The sequence below is a fragment of the Lagenorhynchus albirostris genome, chromosome 3 (genome assembly GCF_949774975.1).
Source record: "Lagenorhynchus albirostris chromosome 3, mLagAlb1.1, whole genome shotgun sequence".
Lineage (NCBI taxonomy): Eukaryota > Metazoa > Chordata > Mammalia > Artiodactyla > Delphinidae > Lagenorhynchus > Lagenorhynchus albirostris.
The window spans coordinates 105,990,576-106,008,473 of NC_083097.1; the positions used below are offsets into that span (position 1 = coordinate 105,990,576).

Genomic DNA, 17,898 nt, shown 5'->3' on the forward strand with positions numbered 1-17,898 from the left:
GATAGGTGGATTACAGATTATATTGCCTGTTTTTAAGTAAACTAACCCTTATAAGATGGGCAGATGCCTTAAAGGAAACGCCTGCAAAGATCTGTGGAAGAAACTAGTACTAATAATGCAAAAAGAGAAGAGCAAGAAAATGGTAGAGTGACACTTCCTCACACAAGTTACCCGTCAAACACAATCTAAGGTAAAAATCAGATATAACAAGAAATTCACCCCAAATTCTCAAAATTACTAAGAAGACAATGTGGCAGATTTATGTTTATAATCATGAAATATTTATTTCATTGAACATGCAAAAATACATATTTTATAATGGACATTATATCATTGAGGGGAATTTTTTTTTCAGCTATAAAACCCATGAAGGGCTTCCCTGGTGGCACAGTGGTTGAGAGTCCTCCTGTCGATGCAGGGGACACGGGTTCGTGCCCCGGTCCGGGAAGATCCCACATGCCACGGAGCGGCTGGGCCCGTGAGCCATGGCCGCTGAGCCTGCGCGTCCGGAGCCTGTGCTCCGCAATGGGAGAGGCCACAGAAGTGAGAGGCCCACATACCGCAAAAAAAAAAACAAAAAAAAAACCATGAAAATTAATTAGCAAAATAAACTGAACTTAGAAACAGATTCTGGATCACTGGTATCACAACCATGAATAAATATTCTGTAATTATCTGTGTGAAAAAGCTTTTTGAACTATTAAAGTGGAATTAAAAATATTTAAAACTTTCACCTTTTAAAATGTCTGTTCGAAAAAAGAAGCAGACTCACAGATACAAAGAACAAACTAGTGGTTACCAGTGGGGAGAGGAAACGGTGGAGGGGCAAGATAGGGGTAGGGGTTAAAAAAAAAAAAAAGGGTTATTATGGGATTATACAAAAACACGAATGCAAAACTTCTGAGAATTGTAAAGCACGATAGAATTTAAAGAATCTTTCATTGAATAAAAAAATTTAAAAAATAAATAAAATGGTCTATGATTTAAGATTCACCTAATCATTAGCATAGCGATATAAATATGGGTTATAAATAAATACATGAGTAGTCGGGAGGTGTGCTCAAGCTATGTTTTTATTTGGGGGTATGGGATCTGTCTATTTTAAACTTTTATTTGCTTATACTTTCAAGAAAGACTTACTGTGAGGAAAACATTTCCTGGCTAAATCAAAGCTTTAAAGCCTATGGAACGCTTCTTCAAGACCAGCCATGGTCGCACCTACATCCTCCGCCCCCCATCCCCGAGCTCAGGGCCAGTAAAGAGGCCTCAGTGCTTCTGTGAGGAGGGGGTTGGAGCGTGAGCTCACACACAGGTGAGCAGACCCTGTGACGACTGACACGGGGCACTGAGTGGATTCTTGTGCACAGGTGTGCACACAGGCAAACTATCAGGGAGCAGCCCTTCCAAGGGGAGCAGCTGTCCCATCCCAGCCGACCCGGAGGAGGGAACTACAAGGCCTGACACAGGGTCCCTCCCACAGGGTCCTTTCCAGTGCGCTTGTAACGAAAACGAGGGGAACTGGGGTAAGCATCTTCTAAAGACACAGCCTGAATCCAAATGTACAGACTCTGAATTCCCAAATTTTAATCTGTTAGATTTCACAGGCCCAAACCAACCAGTTCATGAGAATGACCTCTGATCTTTATGATATTTACCAGTTGAACTGGGAGGGTTTTATGTGCTGAGGAGACAAACTCACCCACACAGTCCTCACGTGACGGTGACAGCTCATGTCCCAGTGGGCAGTCACACTGAAAGCTGCCCTCAGTGTTCACACAGGTGCCACCCCTACAAAGGAGAGGGTTACGTTCACATTCGTCAATGTCTGAAAGGTAAAAACGTGAGAGCCATTAAAGAACTCTGAGGAAAAAACGTTCACGCACACAGCATGGGAGAAAGATTCATTATCTGAGGTCATTGTGACTCAAACATGAGACATGGGTTAGTAAGAGATGGGATAACGCTCTCCTCACTTTATGATCAGTAGATAAAAGGTTAAAGTTCTACTCTGAAAAGATAGTGAGCTATCAAGGCTTTTACTTGTATGAAATGAGCAGGCTCATGAGAGGTAAAAATAAACAATATTCGCTTTATATCACTCTAAACTCCAGACACCATATGTCTCTATCTCTAATCAAAGTGAAAGAAAACTCTTAGACTGATCACTTTCTGTATCCCATGAGCTGAGTCCTATAAGTTGCTAAAAATCAAACGATGGGCTAAAAGGTGGGCAATGCCAGGAGTGTTTGTAATAATACCCAAGTAAGGAAAAGGACATGGGATTCGCATGACAATATAAATTTGGGGGTCACCACCCACTACCATACATTTTCAGTGACTCCCTCCTCAGCAGTTAGTCTGTGGTGACTTCAGATTCTATAAATAAGCAGAACCCAGTCTCAATATCTCACTGCCATTAAGGCACCGAGGGCCTGGGGCTCCCCAAGAGCTATCGAGGAGCGGATATCCTGTCTGACACTTAGATCTGTTCTCTCTCTCACCACAGCTCCTTGTCAAGCATGCTGTTCACAGCTCTGAGACAGGCCAAGGTCGCACTAAGGAGTCTGTGCTACACCGGTTTGCAGACCCGAGCAGCTTACCCATGCAGTTCTTCATCATCATGAACCCGCTCTCGTAGCCTTCGAAGCACTCACACTCAAAGCTGCCCGGCGTGTTGACACAGATCCCACTCCCACAGAGGTCAGGAGAAATCCTGCACTCGTCAATGTCTAGTTCACAGGGTTTAAAAGAAATTCAGAAAACCAGAGTGAGATGAGAAGGTGTTAACAAACAGAGAGGTTTGGCCTTCCGAGCAAAAGTGCTAGAGGAAGCAGGGGCGAGGCGTAGAAGGATGCGTTTTCAGGAGGTCACCTCGAGGGGGACAGGGCTGCAGGCATATTCCTTTCCCCAACTGCCAAAACTGTCACAGCCAATGGGCAAGGGGGCCCTTTTTGTCCTTAAGAATTCTGGAATTGTGGATTTCTCTTTGTGGCTTAGAAATGATAACAGAAGGATGAACCAAGCAACTGGGATATGAGCCGACCAAGGCAGGTGGCAAACGAGGAAGCAGTGGCCATATGGATGGAGTCCCATGCAAAACGCAAAGCCCACGCTGGTTCTGCTGCATTAGCCCACGTCCGCCCCTGGTGCGGGCGTGAGAGGGCTGCTGCCTCTGAGCAGGGGTGGCTAGCCGGCCACAGAGACAGCCTCAGAGGCAGATGTGACCACTGAACCCTGAGCTGGAGAACGCGCCTATATGGCAGGGCCGTGGAATATGCCCCAACTGTGTTTCTGCGTCATATTCAGACGGAAGAGCCTACTGATTTAATTTTAAAATTAAAAACAAACGATAATGATGGGCTTTTGCGTTTGTCAATTTTTACATACTACAGTAAATAAGAATCTTTAATAGCAGCACTTAGACTCTCAAAAATAAGATTCTCTGAGAAATCTCCCATTCCTGAAATCAAGATTTTCAATAGAGCAGTATGTCTGTAAAATAAGATTAAGAAAACATGACTTGCTTAAATATTTTTGTCAGAGTGGGAAAAATGTTTTTGCCAGCATCTGTTTATTCTCGTGAATTTAAATTTTTAAGTTTTTCTATCACAGGATTTATAAATGGCTAATTTGCACACATTCTCTTGCGGGGGGTAGGGAGGGTAGTCTCAGCCCCTGCTTTCTCCCAGCTTTTGTTTTCTTTCTATTGATTTTTCCCAATTGCAGGACATACTGAAAAAATGCAGGTACTTTCTTTCAAACAAAAGTCTTAACAAAATTGATTGATTCAATTAAGCAGGTAATAATATGCACACTAATTCTCTTAATTTTTATCTATCAGTATCTAGGAACTGGTGATGAGAGCCATATGAAGAACACAGAATAAGTTCAATGGCAGAGGAGGGACAGATTTTGGCTGATGTGATGTGGTGGGAGCTGCATAGTGTAGATTATGAACTCTGGAACCAGATGACTGGGCACAAATCCCACTTCTGTCATCTTCTGGGTGTAGGGGCTTGGGAAAGTCACTTAATTTCTCTGTGCCTTAGTTTCTTTATCTGTAAAATGGGGCATGTAGTAGCACCTGCCTCATAGGAGTAAGCGAACCAATGTTTCTGAAGTGCTGAGAACAGTTCTTGTCTCATAAAGAGGGCAGTATATATGAAAGCTATTCGCTGTTAAGAATTAGCATTTTGGAGGAAGTGGCTTTTGAACTGATCCTGGAAGATGGCATAGAAATTCTAACTTTAAAGATGTAGAATAAATAGAAGGGCAAGAGATAAAATGCACAGATGAAGAAAACTAATGCATTTCAGAGAACATCAAGTCATAGAGAGGCTGATAATGGGTGCAAGTACAGGTAAGATAGGTACGGTTACTGAGGGCGCCAGCGCGGGGAGCAGAAGATGGGCCTTACATGCTGTGAAGAAGGGCAGCCAACCGTGTCCCACTGTCCTTTCACATTGCATCCCACAACACCGCAGTGCTGTCAACAAACTTCTCTTATACAGTATAAACGAGTTGAGTTTCAGAGCCATTAAGTGACTTGGCTAATTTCACACCAAAAACAGGGCAGTCAGAACTGGAAAAGCTTCTTTATCTACGTCTAGGATCATCTAAGTCAATAGAAGTTGTTTTGCAGGAAGTTATACAATCCAAGCCCTGCTTTAGGATGAAAAACCTGGTGGTTGTGAAAATGAAGGATCTAATTGGAAACTTACTGGGGTGGGAGACGCTGGAGGAATCTGCAGTGTAGTAGAGACTGCGATGTGCTGCCCAGGTCCCCCTTCAAGAAGGAAGGACTCACGCGTCCTTGCCCTCAGCTGTCGGGACTGCGGCTGGCAGAAAGTCCTGAGGTGAGAACTGTCTTCAGGAAGCACCTCAGCTAAGCAGACCTTCCTCACAGTCACACCCCTTCTTGGGGCAGATGTATGCAAAGATTCATCATGCAGGTACATAAACACCTAGCCCCTCCGCCCTAATCAAGACAACTGTGATGTGCTTCCCAGATGCAGAGCTCCCGGGGCAGGTGGGCTGAGGACCACATTGGGACTGCATCACAGCCCACTTCTGCTTCCTTTCCCCCCCTCCCAAGACCAATCCTTAATAACCTTCGTGCCTGCTAATCTCTGCTCAATCTGTTTCCTGAGGAGCTGAACCTACAGCAGCAATAGTGTAGAAGAAATAGTACAAGTACTTGAAATAACCATTTTGATGGAAGAATATACATAACTTTTTCACTTTTCTATTGGGAGAGGGAGGTGTCAAAATTAAGTCTGAGGCTTCAATCCTGAGTGAAATGATACTATTAATATATCCAAGGAAGTCCCTAGGCAGAGGAAGGGGGGTGGGACAAAGGGAGACGAAAACAAAGAGTAACTGTCCAGATGGAAGTTAGAAATGCAGGAGTGGAACTCAGGAGGACTAGAGAGCTAGAGATGGCACCTAGGAGTCAGCTCAACAGAGGCTATCCAAAAAGGCGTGATGGTAGATGCAATTCTGAGAGGCAGAATGTTGAGAAAGCAGAGGATTTTGGAAAATGCCCAAGGGATGGAAAATGCCAAAGACAAGAAGAATCTGGGAAGATTAGAGATGGAACATCATAGTCATGATAGGACAACTCAGACGGGAAATACCATGGAAGCTAAGAGAGAAGAAAATCAAGGAGGGGGTTGGCCAGAGGTCAAGGAGAATATGCACTGAGAGAAAGATTTTTTTGAACTTGGCAAAGGTGTTTTTTAAGAGTATATATATATGTGCCTGAAGGAGGGAGGTCAGCATTCAGGGGCTACAAAGCAAATGGTTACTTAAAAGAGAGGAATGAGAGGTGAAAGTAGGAAAAGAGCATGGTAGCTTGAGGGAAAAGGAGGGCTGAGGAGACACTCTGCACTTGTTTACAGGTCTAGGGAAAGAAACCAGTAAAGAGGGGGAGATGCCAGAGAGAGAGGAGTGAACTCCGCTAAGAAGGGCCTGGAGAAGAAAGAGGGAAGGAGAGTGAAAGCAGAGAGTTTCGCTGGAAAATTGCAGAAGAACATCACATTTCCTTCTCTGGAAATGGAGGAGAGAGTAGGGCTGGAAAAGGACATTTTATACCAGAGAAGAGGGTGTGTGAGAAGGGTCCTGGCAATCAGGTTTGACTTCAATAAAGAAGAAAAGGAATGAATAGCGATACGAGGGTGTGTAAGCCAGAAGAGGTTTAGAAGTGCCACTAAGAGAAATTTATTAAGGGACGTAAAGAGGTGAATACAAGTATCGCTCAGCAGCAGCAAAGGCCAGGTTGGGGGCAAATGCAGGGACCTCGGTCACCTTTTCTCAGGCTCTCCCCACCAAGTTCAGCAGCCCCGAGTGGAGAAAACAGTGGTGAGGGGGTTAGGAGTCGGGGATCGGCATGGAAGGCACGGCAGAAAGACAAGACGGCAGAACTCCACAAGACCAGATGGATAGTTGTGAAATGCTCAGGGGATAGTCTAGGCTGGGGAGGGCCAGGAGTGAATCACTAGGATCCTATGGAGTACGAAGCTAGGAAGAAGTCAAGAGAGACACTTCAATGGAGATCAGGAACGCGTAGTGGGGGCAGGAGAAAAGGGAAAATTCCAAAGAAGATATGTAAAACGAGAGTTCTGAAAACAAGACCTTGGAGACATACTTCAAGTGTTTGGAATAATTTGTTATATTACCTAATAGAAAAACTTGGAATTTTGTGTATTTTCTTAGAGAGAAGGATAAGGGTATGGATATGGATTGTGACTGAAGCATAATATTAAGAAAACTGCCCACAGATGAGGAAAATAAGTTACAACTTCTCTATTACAAACCTTAAAATTTGTAACAGAATGTCAAGTTTATACAAGTGTTGATTTAATGGCTATATTCTTTAGTACTCATATATTCTGAAAATCCTATTGTTATACTGTTCTTGTAGGTAGCACAGATATTATTTTCATGCTCTTTTGCAGCTCTCTCACAAGTTTGCTGGAGAAGTGGTTTAGGCATCAGGAAAAGGAAATAAAAAGAACAATGTACATGTTCCTAGTGAGAAGATGGGCTTTTAAAGGCAGTACTTCCCAATAGCAAAAGAAAGAGAGCCAAGGTTTACCCAGTACAACAGAAGAATAGTCTCACCTGTGCAGTTTCTTTCCTCCAAGTCTAAAGCAAAGCCACTATTGCAACGGCACTTGAAACTTCCAATTGTATTCCTGCACTTTCCATACGTGCACATCCCAGGGAATGCTTTGCATTCATTGATATCTACAGGCAGAACAGAGCTGGAATGTAGAGCCAGTTGATATAAAAGAGTAGGTCCAGCTTATCCTTAAGCTGGGATGAAGTGAGAGCATGGCATGGACATATATACACTACCAAATGTAAAACAGATAGCTAGTGGGAAGTAGCTGCATAGCACAGGGAGACCAGCTCGGTGCTTTGTGACCACCTAGAGGGGTGGGATAGGGAGGGTGGGAGGGAGGCTCAAGAGGGAGGGGATATGGGGATATATGTATACGTATAGCTGATTCACTTTGTTATACAGCAGAAACTAACACACCATTGTCAAGCAATTATACTCCAATAAAGATGTTAAAAAATAAAAGGGTAGGTCCATCATTTTAAGTTAAAAATCTAACATGATGGAAAAGAATGTACTCAAGTAAAAATGGGGGATATCAAATTTTTCAATGATTACATTGATGCCACACAGGAAGTGTCAACTGTGAAAAAGATTCTGTATTTTTACTGAACAGTTCTGATCCTTTTATTTCTATTTGTTTCGTAAAGTTTAGGGGAGATAGAGAACTTTTTGCAACATCAGGGCTGCATCTCATCAGGCTGTGCTGAGGAAAGCAGCAGTACAGTAGAAGGCTGTAAGAAAAGTGAGATTAGCTGTCTTTTTTAGTATCTTCACTTCAACACCAACTTGTACAGGTGATTTATACTCCTGGGCCATAAGGCTGGTTGCATGTTTTGTTTAACAAAGAAAATAAAGTGGGAAATCAAATGTTTAAGGCAAAATCAATCTTCAGAGAATGCGGAAGGTGAGCTTTAGTGCAGAGAGACCAAATGCGCTGCTGACGGTTACCTTTGTAAAATGGCCTCCCAGTAAGAACGTCCCCTCTGTTAGCAAAGCCAGGCCCCCGGGGGCACAGGGTCTCATACTCCGTGGTGCCAGGTTTGGGGCACTCCTCACACTCAGTGCCCCAAGCCGCCCCGACTGCACAGCAGCAGGCATCCATGCGGAACTTCCCAGGAACAGGACGGACGCATTCATCCTCATCCCACTTCAAGTAACACTGCTCCATGCGGATATCTACAGGGAGAGGGAACCACAGTTTGAGATTAAGCTGTAAGATGCACTGAACATTCACATACCAAATACCTGCTTAGGCCCTGGGATGAGGCCAGGCCCTGGAGACATACTAATGAGCAGGAGACAGAGTCCCTGACCTCCTGAAATGGATACCATAATGACAGTCATTTAAAGAGAGAACAGGTGGGTTCTCCTTCAGTGTTACCTAATTCTCACCTGACACCTTCAGGAAGAAAAGGTTCCCTTGGGATAAGATTCCTTCTTATCATCAGCTATGATCCTTTTTTTGTATCACTGACATCAGAAAGAACAAATAACTTTAGCATATTTTAGGGCCACTGAAATATGAGCAATTCTGTGATTAGTGGGGGGAAAAAAGCATTTGAATTACATATGTTAAAAGTTATAAGAGCCTGGTAGAGTAATCCTGTGCCTTTACTACTGAGTTTCATATCAATATTTACATCAGGAATCAAAACATGTCAACATATGGCCTGTGAATGTTTTGATTTTAATATTAATTTTGGAAACCTTTGGATAGTACATGTGCTTTACAGTTTGTTGCAGTCTCCACTACTCCTTATTACCACCTCACTCATAAATGTTAACTTCTTGGCCCCTGCAAGCATCTGAGTTTGATTTAGATCAACTTCTATCAGAGCAGTTTATCTCTTTTGTTCTCAGAATATTTTCCATTTTCATATGCCAATCTCTTGAAACCTTCTCACATTCACAGCCACAGTAAGTTATTGTAGCAAAATCTAAGTAGTGACAAAAAGCATTTAACGATAAAGATGTTAAAAAAAGAAGCATTTAACAGAAGTACAAGGATGAAGAATCCGATATATCCTCTTAGAATATTACAAAGGCATGATTTTGAGTGATATTACTGAGAATTTATTTTGCTGAGTGATAATTTAAAATCAATGATATAAATTCATATATAGCATCATTTAGTTACTGAAGGCAATTTGATTTCATTACTTATTGGACCATACTGATACTATTACTTTGTCATCTTCAAAAGATACTTTACATTTTTCTAAACTTTGGAGATAATTTAAGAATAAAACTCCAAAAAGAAGTTTTCTTTATAATTGGACTTTGGATATTATAATTTCTAAACAATTCCATATGATTTTTTTTCCAAATGATTTTACAGTCATACTTTGTATCCAAATTTAAATATGCTGTCAAAACTTAGTTTAAAATAAAATTTGTGTTAATTATAATAACTAAACTGTATGCTGTTGCAAACTTTTTTCCTACTACTAATTTTAAAAATCCCTGTTTTTAAAATACTTTAAAGATCTTTGAATAGAATAGTTTAAAAATATTTATTATAGAGTTTTGGAATAATTTTTAATATATAATTTTTTGAATACTTAGTTAATATATAATTTTAGAATACCTATTTAAATACCTTGAAGATCTTGGAATATAATACTACCATTGCTCACACTTTGTCTACAAGCTTAAATTTCAAATACAAGCCTATGTAAAGTTATTTTACAAACTAAAAACTTACTGTTTCATAAGATATTGGGAAAAAATCCCTTAAGTAAATAAAAAATTGTTCGGAGACAACACAGAATCAATAGAAGTTTCTCTTTCAATCATGAAACTTAAGTTTAGTCAAGAATAACGCTGATAAAAAATAAAGTCAGCTAGGCATTTCTATAATACAATGCTGACAGAAAGAGTTTCCTTATTTAAAATCTTTAGAAAATAAAGCATTAAGAAAATTTAAATTCTGAAGATGGTAAAGGAAGAGGTAGGATCAGTCAATGTTTTCACACAGAAGCCACATCCAAACTTTGCCATGACTTTCCCCCCTGTCTTGTCAAGGAGCATAGCTGCAATGGGCTGGTAAATGTTAAACTTCAAACGCGAGTCTCCCATTTTTTTCTATGTTCAAAATATACATAGTTCTCTTCTTCCACTGACTCAGTGTGAAAGACTAAACAGTCTAAAATATCTGATTAAAGAACTTATAATTTGTGTGTGTGTGTGAAAGTTGGGACTCAAAAATATATTTGTACGGCCCACGCTCATAGAAGCATTATTCACAACAGCTGAAACCCAAGCATCCATCGACAGATGAGTAGACAAATAAAATGTGGTACATATATACAATGGAACACCACTCAGCCTGAGGAAGGAGAGAAATACTGATACATGCTACAACATGGATGAACCTTTAAGACACCACACTAAATGAAACAAGCCAGTCACAGGAGGACAAATATCGTATGATTCCTTTCCTATGAGGCACTTAGAGTAGTCAAATTCCTAGAGACAGAAAGTAGAAGCATGGATGCCAGGGGCTGGGAGAGGGATAAATGGGGTGTTAGTGTTTAATAGGTACAGAGTTTCAGTCGGGGAAGATGAATTTTTGAGATAAATTTGAGAGTATACTAACTTTCTGTATTATACAGAAACCATTTCATTTAAATTCATTCACTTGAAAAATATCCTCTGGTGAGTTTCCCCCAAATATCTCACTTAAAGCAAGTTTTCCAGCTATAGACCAAATAGTTTTGGTCAGGCCACTCTCCAAAAAAATAAGAAAATTCATGTTTGGTTTCATGCATAAAACACAAGACAGCATGGACTTACCCAAACACACACGGCCAGTTCCATCCAACGTAAGGCCTTCAGGGCACTCACAATGAAAAGATCCTTTGCTGTTAACACAGTGTCCATTTGGGCAAACGCCAGGAAACACCTCACACTCATTAACGTCTGCAGGGAAATGAAGCAAGCAGAGAGAAAAAGATGTTACAAGTAGAAAAAGCAGGTGTAGTCTTACTTCCTGTATAGCATATTCATTCTGCAATACAATGTGGATTATTACTTGAGTTAAGCAGAAATATTCCACAACGAAGCCACCGGGTTTCCTGGGTACCAGCTGCGAAAACTACCACAGCCTTGCCCGTCCATAAAACACATCCCAGACATACACATTTGCCAGCTGTTCTGTGCCTTAAAGGCTAGTGATGTCCTCACAAAAATTCATCCAACAGCATAAAGAGGAGAAATGGGAAATTCTAAGCTGTTTCCTAAGAATATTATTCTAAAACATTTGTTGACTACATCTAGTATTTTTATTGAAATTCCAAGGTTTTTGAAAGTGATAAATATCTCCAAAGTGTGAGAGTGAATGTTAATTTTTTTTTATTAATTTTAAATTCTTTTTTTTTTTAAAACCCCACATTTGTTTATTTATTTTTTTGGCTGTGTTGGGTCTTTGTTTCTGTGCGAGGGCTTTCTCTAGTTGTGGCAAGCGGGGGCCACTCTTCATCGCGGTGTGCGGGCCTCTCACTATCGCGGCCTCTCTTGTTGCGGAGCACAGGCTCCAGACGCGCAGGCTCAGCAGTTGTGGCTCACGGGCCTAGTCACTCCGCGGCATGTGCGATCTTCCCAGACCAGGGCTCGAACCCGTGTCCCCTGCATTAGCAGGAAGATTCTCAACCTCTGTGCCACCAGGGAAGCCCCAGTGAATGTTAATTTTAAATACTGCTCTAAAGACTTAACAATGTCATTCAAGAATGCACCCACCTTCACAAGTAACACCTTTAATCCTGGCAAACCCTCTTGGGCAAGCTGTATCTGTGAGAACAAAGGACACATTTTTACTTCATTACAAAAAACACAACTGTCTTAAGCTCAAGAAACAGTATAATGGAATCTAAATTGAACTAAATAAAAACCACAATCTGGGCTTTAGAGGCAAAGGACTCCAGCTGCCCTCTGTTCAATTCAGTGGAGCACATGACATGCTGTGGTAACTCCATTGGTGTTGACCCATATTGAGATTCTCATAATTTTTCCTACAATTTCCTTTTGCTTTCACACTGTCAACCAAATCACAAGTAAACAAAAGATTTAGAGAAAAGAGACATCATGCTCTACCGGGACACATGCAATTAAGAATATTGGAGGATACTGATAGTCACCCAGTAGCTAAATTCTAGTTGATTCCCTTCCTTATCCAAACTATTCAGAAGGTCTGCTTATAGTAAAAGGATAAACCAAATACATATTTCAAGAAGTGAATACATTTTACCAGAAAAGACAACATGTTGGGGAGGGTAATGATCTTATGGTCTGCCTCATGGTGGAAATATACAGAGAAAGAGATGCCTATTGAGGAAGAAGCTTTCCGATGCGAAGCCCAGAAGCCCGCTGGCCAGGCTCCTACCTAGTTCACACCGCTCACAGGGGCTCCCCCAGGCAGCCCCGAGGGTGGCGCAGCATTCGGATTTCAGAGTGGCTCCGTTAATGTTCACCTCACAGCGGTTGTCCTGGATGTTGAGCCAACACGTCCCTTTCAGGCTGTCTGAAAAGGAATAGGAAATAGTGGGGAGCTCTCATCTCTGAAGAAAACAGAACTCAGTTCTATACACCAAATGCATTATTTAATAGTATTAAAAAACAAAACCTTATTTAAAAAACTTTTTTATAGACATTTACACGTACATGCATTTAAATATAGCATATTACATACATGAAAATTAAATATGGTACTGTATATATTTCACACGATATGATAATTAATACAATTATATCTATGGGTATTCCAGGAGCAGCTGCTACTGCCCACGATTTCGTACTGGGATTTGCAAATACAGGGCATTACTGTTATAAGATCATTACTTGTATGAAAAATATTCATAAGACTTATTCTTTATGGCAGATACTTTGATATTTAAGATTTTATCAAATAACATTCTCCAAATAATCTCCTTCTCTCCTAATTCCCCACCAAATAAACCACACACAATTTCCGTTCTGTTGGAGAGAAGCCAGTGTCTCTCCAACCGAAGATAATTATTTGATGAATAATTTGAATAAAAGAAATCTTAAAGATAAAAAAAATAAACATCACTCATAAAACCACCATTAAGACACACCAAGGCTAATATTTGATGTATTTTCTTTCAGGCATCTTTCTATAATACATATGTATAGCCTTATCTCTAGTTCAAAACGTAACACGTTTATGATAAACTACTTGAAGAAATAGCAGAGAAAATATAAAAATCACCTGTAATCTAACCATCCAGAGGCAACTACTCCTAACTTTTTATACTATGTTTCTACATCAGATTTAAGTTCTTCCTTAAATGCCCATTAAAAAGCCAATTTTGAAGCAGAGAAAAGGAATCCAAAGCTGATATGGCAAATATTAACTGGGTAAAATAAATCGTATGTGAAGTTTTCCTTGCAGTACTGTGGCTCTCAGTTTACTGTGCATAACATTACCAAGCTTCTTGTTAAAATGCAGACTCATAAGTTTCCAGGTGTGTGGCCCAGGAGTCTGCATTTGACAAGCTCCTGAGGTGATCCCTCTGCAGATGATATGTAAAACAATTTAATAAAGCTTAATAGCGTAGTGTGGTCACAGTCTTGGAAAACAATAAAGAAAAAGGCTATTCCTACAGTATTTTTTTTTTCATTTTTTAAAATAGACTTTAATTTTTAGAGCAGTCTTAGGTTCACAGCAAAACTGAGCATAAAGTACAGAGTTCCCATATACTCCCTGCCCCCTCACACACACAGCCTTCCCCACTATCAATATCCCACATCAGAGTGGTACATTTTTTACAGTCAATGACTCTATACTGCTATGAATATCGTGTACAGGTTTTTGGGTGGACATAAATTTCAGGTCATTTGAATAAATACTAATGAGTGCAATTGCTGGGGTGTATGGTAAGAGTATGTTTAGTTTTATAAGAACCATCCAAACTGTCTCCAATGTGGCTGTACCATTTTGCATTCCCACCAACAATGAATAAGTTATTGTTGTTCTACATCCTTGTCAGCATTTGGTGTTCTCAGTGTTTTGGATTTTCACCATTCTAGTAGGTGTGTAGTGGTGTCTCATTGTTTTAACTTGCATTTCGCTAATGAAATATTATGTGGGCATTTTTTCATATGCTTATTTGCCATCTGTATATCTTCTTTGGTGAAGTATCTGTTAAGATCTTTAGCTTATTTTCTAATTAGGTTGTTAGTTTTCTTATTGTTGAGTTTTAAGAGCTCTTTGTATTTCAGATAACAGTCTTTTTATCGGATATGTCTTTTGCAAATATTTTCTTCCAGTTTGTGGCTTGGCTTCTTATTCTCTTGACCATATCTTTTGCAGAGCAGAAGTTTGTAATTTTAATGAAGCCTGATTTATTAATTACTTCTTTCATGACTCATGTTCTTGGTGTTGTATCCAAGTCATTAGCAAACCTAAGGTCATAATAAATTAATATAAACATAGACATTACACCCTTCACAAAAATTAACTCAAAATGCATCACAGACCTAAATGTAAACTACAGTATTTACTTTAAAACTCATCTAATAATAAGGTCAAATAAAGTTATACTGCTAAAATCAACAATAAAAAAAAATACAGGGCTTCCCTGGTGGTGCAGTGGTTGAGAATCCGCCTGCCAATGCAGGGGACACGGTAGGTTCATGTCCCGATCCGGGAAGATCCCACATGCCACGGAGCGGTTGGGCCCATGAGCCATGGCCGCTGAGTCTGCGTGTCCAGAGCCTGTGCTCCGCAACGGGAGAGGCCACAACAGTGAGAGGCCCACGTACCGCAATAAAAAAACAAAAAAACAACCAGAAACACAGAAAGGGAATTGCAGTGAAACTGGCAGGCCCATGAAGGGAGACGTTGTAATCTGATTCCCTATGGAACAAGGTAGTGGGTAAGAGGACATTACCTACAACCCAAGCCCTCTGGGTCAGAGGATAAAACAAAACAGACAATTCTGTCCTTGACTGAATACAAAAAGTTATGGGGCAAGGCTGTGGGGAAGAAATAGGCGGTCCGTTTGCTTTTTTTCTGTTTTGAGATTCAGTTTGGATAAAAACTGTATGCAAATGAAAAAGATTTGCTCAAATGCATTTGTATCAGGTCTCAAATTACAGGTTTTTTAGAGGCTTAAACCTGTACATTCCATAGCACAGAGGAAACTGAGATGCTTGTGTAAGGCTACTGTGTATTGAAATGGTCTTTTAAGGACTGGGTTAATTACTGATTTATCACCTTGGCTGTAGTCATTTTAAGTAAGATATATTGTAATAATATTTGCTAATATTTATTGAGGTAGCAACAAGCACTGTTAAAAGCTTTCTATGTATTAGTTTATTTACCCATTAAAACAACCCTATAAGGTGTGAACAACTTTCAGATGACAAAACTGAGGCACAGGGGTCAACTAATTTACCCAAGTAAGGTCACCCAGCTAGGAGAGGGTCAGCATCAAGATTCAAACCTGCGTTGTATGATTTCAGAGGCTTTACTCTGCTTCTGTAGGCTGGTATTGTATCAACACTGAAAAGTCCCCAAATCCATCCATACACACACATATACAATCCATCTCTATCTCCTGACTGTTTTTTCTTTTGTGTGTGTACCTATATACCTACACATACACACACACACACACACACACACACACACACACACACACACACAGAGTCACAATATAGACGTAGTTATATAGTCAGAGGTTGGTTAAGATCTCTGAAAAAATAAAGCAGGGAAAGTAGATAAGCTAGAGGCTACAGTAAAAATCAAGAAGAGAAATAATGGTGGCTTGGACTGGGGGTTGTTGATCTTGGTGGTGAGAAGTGGTTGAAATATGGATAAACTTTAAGTACAATCAATAGGATTTACTGATGGATTAAATGTGCAGTTTGAGAGAAAGGCATCAAGGATGACTCCAGGATTTTAGAGGCTGGCAATTACAAGAATGGAGTTACCATTTGACAAGACAGAAATGATTCTAGGAGACACAGATTTAAGCTGAAAGATAGAAATTTGCTAAGTCTGAAATGTCAACTAGACACCCAAATGGAGACACTGTGCAGATAATTAGAAATACAAGTCTGAAATTAGCAGACAGATTAAGGATGGAGAGAGAAATGTGAGTCAATGTAGAGGCCATCTAAGCATGAGTGTAAGACAGAGAAGCAAAGAGGTCCAAGGACTGACCTGTGAGACATTTCAAATTGGAAAACAGGAGAATATGAAAGATTTAACAAAGGAAACTGAGAAAACAGGCCAGAAAAGTGAAAGGAAAAGAAGAGGAGGCCATAAATGAAAAAATTCTTGAGAAGGGATGAGTGATGAACGGTGCTAAACGCTGCTAATAGGCTAAGATGAGGAGCATTGCGCCTGTCGTGTCCATGCCCAGAATGCAGATCCAAGCCAAAGATGAGGGAGATTGGACTAGATTATGCAGAGCTATCAGATGTGAGCAGTGTAATGCAGGAAAGATTAACCAAATTTATTGTTCTATTATATTTAATCATTTCAACCAGCATACAGCAGTCTCTTCAAGTAGTTTATAGAACAGTTCAAGATTGGTTTATACTTAGGAAGTTTGCATAATGTCTTCTAAATCCCTAAATATTCTTTGTATCTAACTAATTCATGTACATTCTGACAATTTTAAAGTTTTAATTATATCAGGGAATTTTTATCCAGTTCTAAATTTAGAGATTTGGCCCCTACCAAGAACAGCTTGCAGGCTAATTACTGATTAAAGCCATTTGACAGTCCTATAAAAAAGTACATTCATAATATTTCCTAAGTATATTTTACTATTAACTCCCTTTTTAAAACTAGAATTCTGTTTTTAATAAAAAAAAAGAAGAAAAAATGATGTCTAAAATTTTAAAATATTAAGTAAATTTCTTTCTGAGCAGCTTTAGGCTGGGATATTCAAATATGATCACAATGAATGAAAACACGTAACACGTTGGCTGAGAAAAATATGGTGGTGTTTAGGTGTCCAACATAATGACTTGGAAATAGAAAGTCTTTGTTCCTTTTCATTAATAACTATAAGGGTAAAGGCCAAAATCATAGACATGTTTATGACAAAGCAAAAACTAAGATATCTTTGATGCCCAAGTGGCATACAGAGTTAGTTTTCTGAGACATTAATTGACTAATGCTGAGTTCATTTCCTTCGCATAATAAAACGAGTCTATCTCAGTTGGAAACTGTGGCTTAGCAAAAATATTTCTGCCTTACCAGATCCAACCCACACGTCCTCCCCCCAAACCAGGAATTCTGTGAGAAAAAAAAGTAATGCCCTAGGCAGATGGCAGTCTATTTCCTAGTATGGAGAGCTGAGCAAGGCTCAAATTTCACCAGCTGTACCTCACTGGGAGATGAAGAGTTGGCATTTCCAAAGGGAAGGTTTTCATTGAAACTTTGGACTTGGTCAGTTCTCCTCCTGTGACAAACAGGTACTCTAAGCATCCAGCTAAATATTGCTAGCATCAGACATAATACTGAAAATACTATTGTCTTTGGAAAATACTAAATTGAAAATTGATATTGAATAAATAAACAAAAACAGCCAATTTATTTGGCACTATGTAAAACTGAAACATCTCCCTAACTACTTGGAAATATATATTTAGTTCCCTTTAAAGGTGGATACTAGGTAATAATATGAAGTATGTATACTTAGCCAGTGTAGCCATAGACACTAGAAGCAGGAAAGAATGACTGGGATCGTTTTTTCCCTTACATATGTTAAACGGTTGCTTATAGTGATAGATCA

At 39.8% G+C, this 17,898-nt stretch overlaps 1 protein-coding gene across 1 annotated transcript in view; it reads right to left on the reverse strand.

Moving 5' to 3' along the window:
* Window positions 1-17,898, reverse strand: part of FBN2 (fibrillin 2) — a 231,120-nt gene that overhangs the window by 61,120 nt on the left and 152,102 nt on the right. Inside the window, exons 21-27 of the mRNA XM_060146231.1 lie at window positions 12,507-12,644; window positions 11,864-11,914; window positions 10,922-11,047; window positions 8,075-8,302; window positions 7,123-7,248; window positions 2,601-2,729; window positions 1,700-1,825 (exon numbers count right to left, since the gene is read on the reverse strand). Coding sequence (XP_060002214.1) covers window positions 1,700-1,825; window positions 2,601-2,729; window positions 7,123-7,248; window positions 8,075-8,302; window positions 10,922-11,047; window positions 11,864-11,914; window positions 12,507-12,644 — 924 coding nt within the window. The remainder of the gene's footprint in view (window positions 1-1,699; window positions 1,826-2,600; window positions 2,730-7,122; window positions 7,249-8,074; window positions 8,303-10,921; window positions 11,048-11,863; window positions 11,915-12,506; window positions 12,645-17,898) is intronic.